Below are 9567 nucleotides of genomic sequence, written 5' to 3' on the forward strand. Positions count from 1 at the left end.
CAGTCCCCAAGTCCCCCAGCTCCCAGTGCCCTGGTATTCCTGTCTCTTCCAAGAGGTTTGCCATGGCAAACCCTGGAGGGCTTGGTCTCAGGCATGCCACTTGCCCCAGAAGCAGCCAGGAAGGAGTGGGGACACCATTTATTTGTGTCATTACACTTCTGTGTCCCACCAAAGTCCAGCACATGGATCTCTGCTCTAGTGTCCCTCTGTCACTGCCATCCTGTGGGGCAGGGGGTCCCTCTCAGCACCTTGGGGTGCAGTTGGAGGCTGTACATCCCCACTGGCAGCTTTTGTTGTCCCCTTTCCTCCGTGCTGTCCCTTGCCACTGCCTTAGAGCCTCTCCCCCAGCACCCCGAGGTGATAGACCACGATCCTCCCAAAGAAGTCAGTGCTGTTCTCAAAGGTGATCTTCAGCTTATCCAGCACTGTCTCCTCCACCTGAAATCTGTGTGGGATTCATAAAGGAAAAAAACAGGCAGGGGGACACCATGAGGTGGGAGCCTGGCTCTGAGGGGACCCACGTGGGGCTCACACCCCAGTGAACTGTGGCTGGTGATGTCCAGATCTGCTCCAGCTGCTGGACCCAGCCCGTGACATGGCAAAGGATATCTGCATGGCATGGATGTCCTCGGGGTACAGCTCAGATATTTTCACCAGTTCTTCCCCTGCTCTGCAGCCTGTGGAGGGTGAAGGTGGAGGCTCAGCTGCTGGGGGAGCCTCTGCCAGCTGCCACCACCTTGGCTGCCCCCACAATCCTCCCTGCCTTGGCTCTGCACTCAAAGCATCCCAGGGAACCCCAGGTTCTCAAAGTCCATCCCTCTCTGCTCCAGCCCATGTCCTCAACCCCCTTTGGCTTTCAGGACCAGGTAGCAAACACCTCTGGGCCTCACAGCAAAGAGTTGTGGGATCCAGGTGTGGGTAAACTGAGGCAGAAGGACCCCTATTGCCCCCAGACCAGCTTCTCACCTTCCAGTGTGCACAGCCGGCTGGAGAATCCCCCCTGGAACTGGATGTGGAGCTGTGAGACCTTGACGGTGCAGGGGAAATCCAGGGTGACCCACTGGCAGGTGCCCTGAAGGCAGGAATGACACGGGGGCTCTGTCAGGGTGGGGAGGCACAGCTCCTGTCCCACCCCTCCAGCTCCCATCCCTGCCCCCAGGCTTCCCCTGCCCTCATCCCCCTGACCTGATCCGAGTTCCAGCACGTCTCCTCACTCCCATCAAACATGTGCTTCTTCCCGAACTGCTTCGCGTCCCGGTTCAGCACGGAGCTCACCCTGCAGGGACACAGGCCGGGGACGCGACGGGGACAGTGTCAGCGACGGGGACAGTGTCAGCGAGGGAGCGCGAGTCCCCCCTGCGGCCGGGGGACAACGTGTGGCACCCGGCAGGGACCCGGCCTGGGGTGGTGGCCATGGCAGGGGCTGCCTGCTGCCCCCCTGCCTGCTGCCCACCCCGCCTGCTGCCCCCCTGCCTGCTGCCCCCCCCCCCGCCTGCTGCCCCCCCTGCCTCCTGCCCCCCCCCGCCTGCTGCCTCTCCTGTCTCCTGCCCCCCTTCCTGCTGACCCCCTGCCTCCTGCCCCCCCCCTTCCTGCTGCCCCCCTGCCCGCCGCCCCCCCCGCCTCCTGCCCCCCACTTCCTGCTGACCCCTGCCTGCTGCCCCCCTTCCTGCTGCCCCCCTGCCCGCCGCCCCCTCGGGGCCGAACTCACCGCGTGGCCGTGTCGGCGCAGACCAAGGGCTCCACGGGCATCGCAGCCTGCGGAGAGAACAGGTCAGCCAGGGGCAAAAACGGGGCCACCCAGCAGCACCGGGGACACTCCGACAGTACTGGGGACCCCCGAGCACCATTAGGGACCCCCGCCGACAACTGAGGACGCCCTGGCAGTACTGGGGGCAGTCCGGCAGCATTAGGGACCCATAAGCAGCATTGGAGACCTCCGGACACCGCTGGGGACACCCTGGCAACACTGGAGACCCCTAAGCAACACCGAGGACCCTTGAGCAGCACTAGGGACCCCTGAGCAGCATTGCGGACCCCCGGAAGCCCTGGGGACACCTTGAGAAGCACTGGGGACCCTTAAGCCGCACCGGGGACACACCGAGCAGCACTGGGGATACCCGGACACCACTGGAGACCCCCAGGGCAGCAGTGAGGAACCCTCCCCGCCCGACCCCCGGCAGCACTGGGGCCCTGGGTCAGCCAGCTGCCCCCCCCGCGCCCATCCCCGTCCCCTCCGGCCGCCCCGCACTCACCGCCCGCCCGGCGCAGGAAGCGGCGGAACTGCTTCCCGGGACCGGGACGTACGGGACCGCCCTGCCCGCCCCGCCCCATTGTCCGGGACCGCCCCCCCCCCCGCCCCTTCTCAGCCCTCCCGGCGGGGTTACAGCACCGCGGGGTCCCCCCGCCAGCACCCCCCGGCCCAGCACTTTTGTGGGTGCCGCCCCTCCTTGCTTTACCCCCCCTGCAAAGTCTGGCTCCCGCCCTCACCTCCTCCCCACCCCCAAGCCCCTCTCCATGGCCCCTGCACGGCTTTGGGGTGGGGGTGCATCCCCCCCGAGCCAGGTGCAGCCGGGGGGTTACCCCGGGCTGGGGGATGCGGGTGCCCTCCTGGGCCAGCTCTGTAGGTGGCAGTGGCGGAGCGCGGCTGGAGAGAGCGGGGGGAGACTGCGGGGTGGGGGGCGGGGGGCAGCGATCCCTGCGTGCTCCAGCATCCCGCTCATCCCAGGATCCCGCACATCCCAGCATCCCAGCATCCCGCGTGCTCCAGCGTCCTTCATATCCCAGCATCCCTGCCATGTTCCAGCACACACACCAGTGTCTCCCCACACGCCCGTAACAACCCCCCCAGCCCAGTGCCCCCCACCCCTAACTCCCCCATCCCCTCCCCGATTCAAGTCTCCAGCACAAAGCCCCTCCGTGCTGCCCCGGGCCGGGGGACCCCCGGCCGGCAGGGCTGAGCTGTGCCCCCCCAGCCTGCGAGGGAGCCGCGGGAAGCCTGGAACAGCCGTGCCAGGAGAAATCAGGCCCCCCCCACACACATAACATGGCAGCAGCTCAAAATCATCCCTCGCACACGGTGCTGCTGCGCTTGCCCACGGCCCCGAGTCCCCATGGATGTGCCCCAGCGCCGGGTGAGGTTGCCCAGCCTTGACCCCGCGGGGGTCCCACATCCCCGGCTGGTGGATGCCTCCACCTTGGAGGGGGAGGCACTGCAAGGCCACGGCACGGGGGTGCTCCACAGCCCCCCAGCCCTCCCTGGTGTTGGGCTGCCGCTGAGTCACAGCGCCCTCGAGCAAAAACAGAACGGGGCGAGCGCTGCAGCGCTGCCACCCCCCAGCAGCGCAGCTCGGGGGGCTCAGACCCTCGCCCCGGGGCTGCACACACGCCTGCACAAGCCCGCCAAGGAGCACACACGCGTGTGCTGAGCGTGTACACGCACACACGGTGACAGGCAGCAGCACGCGCGTGCCGCGCTCCCTCTTCCTCCTCCTTCCTCCCCTTCTCCCCCTCTCCGAGGTTTGCCGGAGAAATTGGGTCAAAAACCGCAGGAGCCTTAATTGCCCCCTGGCTCATTGCGCATCGGGGACGGGTCTGGCATTTGTGCCACCACCACCTGCGTCACCTCCTGCCGCTCCAGCGACCCCCAGTTCCATCCAACCCGGGGTTCTTCGGCCTCAGCACCTTCCTCGCCCTCCCGGCTCCCGGGGAGCGCGGCAGCAGCCGCAGCCGTTTCCCGCCGGGCTGCGCCGGGAGCAGCTTGGGCGGCCCCGGCTGCCCCCCAGCCCGGCGCTCAGCCCCACAACCGCCACTTCGCATTTTATCCAAGAGCTAACAGCAAGGCCGGTGCCAAACCAGGCACCGGCCCGAATCCAGACCCCCGGCTCCCACCGGCCGCGCCTCCCACCCGTGGGGCTGCTGGCCCGGGGCCGGTGCAGCCCCCTCGTGCCGGGGCGGCAGGAAGCGGGTGCTGGTGCCTTTCGTCCGGCGGGTGCTGGCGGGTGAGTTTTGCTGAGCAACCCCGGGCTGGCACCGGGAGCTGCTTCCGAAGAAGAAGCTGGTGTTGTGTGCCCTTCGCCGTTAATTACCCGCCGGCGATTGATTTCCACTTCCGTGTAAAGGCTGGAGATTCCCGGTGGATGCGGCACCGGCGCTATTCAACACCGCGGGCCCCCGGCCCGGCACAGGGCCCTGCCTGTTCTCCGGGATGTGCCTCTGCCTTTATTCCCTCTGTGTGAGCCCAGGAGGTCCCGGGGGGGCGGGAAGAGCAGCATTTAGCACAGCTGGTAATTAATGCTAAAGAGCAATGTAGTGGTATCTCCACGCTGGGAAGGAGCTGAGCGGGACGGCAACGGGTGCGTCCCCCTGGAAGGGGATGGGTAAAAGGATATCATGCTAATTAGCATGTTATAGCCTTGATTTTTAGCCACAAGGTGTTTTCTCCCAAATTGGTGAAGGCACCAGGCTCGTGACGGGACCACCAAGGTGCTGGTGTCCTCCCTGCAGGTGCTGCCGTGCTGGGGGTGCTGGGGACACGGCACATTGGCCGTGAGCAGGTGTTGGGGTAGAATGTGACATTCATGAGCTTGGCTCTGCTGGCAGGAGATGCTGCTCAGTGTCCCCACACGGGCAGTGCCTGGGGGGCAATTACTGCTCTGGCTAATGACCCAGTGTGGCGTCCTGCCAGTCCTGCTGCTAATTATTTCCCGTGTCACAGAGGGGATGGCCAGGGTTGGTGTCCCCTGTTCCTAGTCCCAACTTTGCCCTTGCTGCCTGTCACTCACCAGCACCACGGTGGGCACTGCTTGCAGGTCCTGAGCTGGTGGCAATGCCACCCAAGGGAGTACTTGGAGGAGGGGACCGTGCTGGGTCATGTCTTGTGTCCCCCCTGTCCCCACGGAAGGTGGGTGCTGGTTGGGGCTGGGTGTTGCAGGAGGGCAAAGGAACAGGTCTGGCTGCCGGGAGGGGGAAGGGAAGGAGGCAGTCGCCATGGAAACAGAAAATAAAATCGATGCATCCTGCCAATGGGTTTGGAGGGAAGTTGGGCCTGGCCAGGGCAGGGTCCCTGTGTCCCCGGGGGGATGCTGCAGCCCCCAGCCCAGATCCCTCTATGCCCAGCCTGTGCCATCAGGAGGATTTGGTGGGTTTGGCTCTAGCCAAAAGCAAAAAACAAGGCACAGCCTGGGACGAGGGGCCGGGGGCAGAGTGGAAGTGGGTCCATGGTGCTGGGGCTCAGTCCATCCCCTTGGAGCAATGAGGAGCATCCTGCCCTGCTCCAGCTCTGGACCAGCATCTCAGCCAGGAAGGGCATCGGCTGCCGGCTTGCCCTGCCTCGGAGCTGTCCGTCTGTCTGTCTGCCCGCCCCCATGCCAGTGCCCCGAGCGCTGGCCCCAGCTGCGGTGGCAGAGGCCTCATTAATGAGCTCTTTCCCCATGAATGTGGCAGCTCTCCTGGAACCGGCTTCATTAGCTGCCGGCGGACCTGAGCGGAATAACAAGCGGCTCCAAGGGGCGCGGGATGGGGTCCCCCTGTGCACCCCCGGCCATATAGGGACTGGGGCCTTGCTCCTGATGTGGGGAGCTGTGGAGCCCCTCACTGTGCTGGGAAGGTCCCTGGCACCCCGGTGCCCCAGTGCTCAGCACCCACGGGATGGCAGCGATGAGGGTACTCAGCACCCTGGTCACGGCGCCTCGGCCCCAGCTGCCAAACTGGGCAGCTCTGGAGCTTGGGAGGCTCCTGGCCTTGCCACCCCCAATCCAGCTCTGTCATCAGGGTGGGCACTTCCCCACCTCCTCTCTCCCCTGCAGGACTCTACAGTGTCCTCATCCCATCCCCAAACTGTAGGTTGGTCACCTTACCTCCCTATTGCGGCTCTTAATGGGAGTGAGACCTGGCTGAGACTTACCAAACTCATGTCATGTGTGTTCCCTGGCCCTTCCGCTGTCTCCTGGGTGGCTGAGGCCAAGCCAGGGCTGTGCTGGAGCCATGCAGACCCCCTCAGCCCTATGCCAGAGCCCCACCAGGTCTCCCCAGGGGCAAAGGGGGGTCCTGGCCCTTTGTGATGCCAGCCCTCACCAGTGCCACCACACACCCCAATTGCCGGCAGCCGCCTCCCCACCTCCCTGTCACAACAAAGGAAAACATCTCTGGATGGAAACTGCAGGAGGGTCGTCACGGCAACACTGCTGCAGGATTTCACCAGAAACCTGGTGTTCAGGCTCAAAACCACACTCAGGTCCCTGCTCGCCCTGGAAGATTCCGATGCAAAATCCATCGGAGCCAGGGCAGAGTGAGCAGGACCAAGGGATGGAGAGAACCCAACCACTGCTGCCCTGGGGACCTGTTCTGACCCTGGGGGGATAGAGACGTGGGGTGCAGAGGGGACCCAGCCATGGTGGGTGCTGCTCCATGAGAGTAGCTTAGAGCAGAGCTGTTGGTGCCCTTGGGGCAGCACCGCAGGGGTGGGCTAGATGTGGGGCTGGAGGTGTGGAGAGACCCTGAGAGGACAAGGTTGGGGCAATGGGGACATCCCCATGTGCCAGGTGGAGCTGGCTCTCCCACCTGGATGGAGGGATGGGCACAGTGGGATGTCAGGGCTCCAGGATGGGTGGATCCCCATGAATTCACCTCCCAGCTGGAGACACCAGTGAGGGGACACTGGAGCTACAAATTGGTGGTGGTGGAGGAACCAGTGCCCACCATCACCCCAGTCCCTGGGTGTGGAGCAGCTGCCAGAGCAGGGAGATGAGGACGGGAGAGGTGCCTGTTCATTCTCATCCACACGCGGCACAGGCTGGTGCCTGTTATGACATTTATCTCCACTCCAGAGGAGAGCTCCAATAACTCACTGCCAGCACCTTCCCGAGCAAGACAAACAGCAGATCAGCCACGCGGGCTCTGCAGGGGCCCTGCTCCCCCTGGGGGTGGGTGCCTGGGGTCCCTCTGTCCCCCCCTTGCTGCCCATAGTACGGTTGGTGTCCCCAAGAGGTCCAGCTGTCCCCACAACCCTTTCACTCCATGGAGCCATTGCAGGTCAGGGTCAAGGTTGGGTGCAGCTTGATCACTGTGTCTGGTGCTCGTTAGCGAAGGTGGCCCATGAGAGGTGGGTGCTGAGGGGACCCCCACTCCAGTTGCTGGGTGCAGGAAGGAGCTGGGCTCCCAGATTAATCTGGCTAGTCCTTGACCCATGCATGGTGTGGATCAGACCCTGATGGTGCCTCTGGCTTTCCAGATGAAGCTTGGGAAGGTGGAGAGCAGGAGAAAGAGATTGGACAGCATGGAGGCAGGGGGCAGGTGGGATGTGGGTGCAAGACCTGGCTGTGGGGGTCACAGCAGGAGCAGTTTCACCCCCAAGGATGCCCAGGCCCTTGCACAAATGGGGCAAAAGCTTCGGAACTGGTTCTGTCCCACCCTGGTCCTTCCTCCATCCATGCTGGACTGTCCTCTCATGACACACGAAGACAGTGCAGCACCCTCCTTCCAGCAAACCAGCACCCATGGGTGCCCTTTCCAAAGCAGGACAGCAGGATGGAGAGCTGCAGAGTCGATTTGCTTGGAGCACGAAGTAGCCAGGAAACCAGGGTGCTGGCAAATCCCCTGGGATCCTTTCCCCAATCCTGCTTGGCCAGCAACGTGAGGGGGGGGATTAACCCCTGTCACTGTCCCCCACACTCGGGCACCTTGGTGGGGGACAGGGACGCCAGCTGCAGCCACACAAAGCAGGGGAACAAGAGAAGCTCTGTGCGGTGGCAACGCCGGGGGTTGTGCCGAGGGGAGGGGGGGGTTCACAAAAGGCAGGAAACGCCACGAAAAAGTCGGGCACAATGGAGTCGGAAATGAGAACTTTGCTCTCGGGTTTCCGCGGACTCATCGGATGGGGAAAATGAAGGGGAGGCGGCGGGCGGGGGGCGGGGGGGAGGAATATTTTGTCACCGGTTCTTGCCAAGTCGGGGGGAGACAGGAGGGCATTCTGCAGTCACCAGTGGGAAGGTGACCCCCCTCTAAACCCCTTCCCTGGGAGCTCAGTGATGGCTTTTCAAGCCTTCATCCCTCCTCAGCATCTTCCAGCCCCCCCCCCGTCGGGGCCGTGCGGGGTACGGGTGGTCTGGAAGTAGATGCTGGTTGAACCCCGTAAGGTTTGGGAGGGATTTTGGGGTGCAGAGGGGCTGGAAGGTGCTTCGGACACCAGCTAAAATCCCGCTGGGTGGCAGGACAGGGACAACGGGGGACCCGCAGATACTTGGGGAGGGGCTGCAGAGAGACTGGAAGGTACCCCCCCCCCCCCTTTTTGGCAATCCCCTGAAATCCTACTGGGATGCAGCCAGAGCCTAGTGCAGGGATGTTGGGGCGTGCGGTGCCCATGGAGGAGGGGGCGCGCCGGGCCCCTCTCACCCAGCTGGAGGAGCTGTGGATGGGCTAGAAGAGATCCCCCCCATTACAGAGATCCCCCCTCTGTTACAGGGACGTCCCCCTTTAAAAAGACCCCCCCAACCCCTGCCAACCCCGGCTGCGGGAGGGGCTGCGGTGCCTGCGGCGGGGGGCGGCCCTGCTCGATGGGGAGGGGGCAGACCCACCGGTGGGGGGGGATTGTAAGGGGGGCGGCCCCGGTTTGGGGCGGGGGGGGGTAGCGCATGCGCGGCCGCCCCTCGCCCTGCGCCGGGCAGCGCGGCGGGGCGCGGAGCGGGCGCGGGTTCGCCGCCGCTGCGGGCAGGTGCGGGGCGGGCGGCACCGGCGGCACCGGCGGGGGGGGGCCGCGCCCGCCGCCAGCCGCGATTGGCCCCGCTCGGCCCCGGCTCGGCCCCCTCTGCGAGGGGGGTCTGGCCCCCTGCCCCCCTCCCCTCCAGCCTCCGCGCCCCGCTTTTAAGCCCCCGGTGCCGGCGGGGTGCTCGGCTCCACCGGCGGCGATGACCCCGTGAGCGCCGGCCCAGGTACGTGCGGCACCGGCACCGGCACCGATACCGGCGTCGGCTCCGCCCGCGCCGCGCCCCCGCTGCGGTGCCCGGTGCCGGCGGGGCCGGGCCGGGCGGTGAGAGCACACGGGGATGGGGACCGGGAACGGGGATGGAGACGGTGGCACCGTTATGGCAGGAACAGGACGGACCCGGGCTGGGGATGCGGTGGGGACAACGGAGCTGTCAGGGTGGGGGGACACCGGGATGGGGGGAGGGAGATAAGGAGATGGGGGACAGACTGTGGGGACCAGGGTGGACAAGGATGCCCAGATATTGTCCCTGGGGTAGGGGAGACAGTGGGACTGGAAGGCTGGGGACGCTGAGGAGACTGGGACTGTCAGGGGTGGGACGCTGGGGATAGCGGGGCTGGAGGAGATGCTGGGGGGTCGGGGCTGGGGGAGGAGGGATTAGAGACATTTGGCAGGTGGACAATGGGATTGGGGTCACTGGGGTTGTGGGAACACCAAGACAGGGGAACACCGGGAGGACCAGGACAGGAGGACACCGGGAGGACTGGGACAAGAGGACACTGGTGGGACCAGAGCTCTGGGGGACTCTGGCACAGGGACCGCCTGGGGAACACATAGGCGGGGCTGGGGGACCCTGGCAGGGCAGGCAG

The 9567-nt window shown here is 65.4% G+C and overlaps 1 protein-coding gene across 2 annotated transcripts; it reads right to left on the reverse strand.

Moving 5' to 3' along the window:
- Positions 1-123: 123 nt before the first annotated feature.
- On the reverse strand, positions 124-2313 carry NR2C2AP (nuclear receptor 2C2 associated protein). Of its 2 annotated transcripts, none has more exons than XM_051639540.1 (6): positions 2253-2313; positions 1709-1755; positions 1186-1276; positions 967-1072; positions 609-677; positions 124-446 (listed from the first exon to the last, which is right to left on the reverse strand). In XM_051639540.1, exons 2-6 carry the CDS (start codon positions 1747-1749, stop codon positions 331-333), a joined length of 423 nt encoding a protein of 140 aa, XP_051495500.1. In that variant the 5' UTR covers positions 1750-1755; positions 2253-2313; the 3' UTR covers positions 124-330. The 2 variants fall into 2 exon arrangements, with proteins under 2 accessions (XP_051495500.1, XP_051495501.1); XM_051639541.1 differs by lacking the exon at positions 2253-2313 and adding an exon at positions 2099-2118.
- Positions 2314-9567: the final 7254 nt, after the last annotated feature.

The sequence above is a fragment of the Apus apus genome, chromosome 24 (genome assembly GCF_020740795.1).
Source record: "Apus apus isolate bApuApu2 chromosome 24, bApuApu2.pri.cur, whole genome shotgun sequence".
NCBI classification, from domain to species: domain Eukaryota; kingdom Metazoa; phylum Chordata; class Aves; order Apodiformes; family Apodidae; genus Apus; species Apus apus.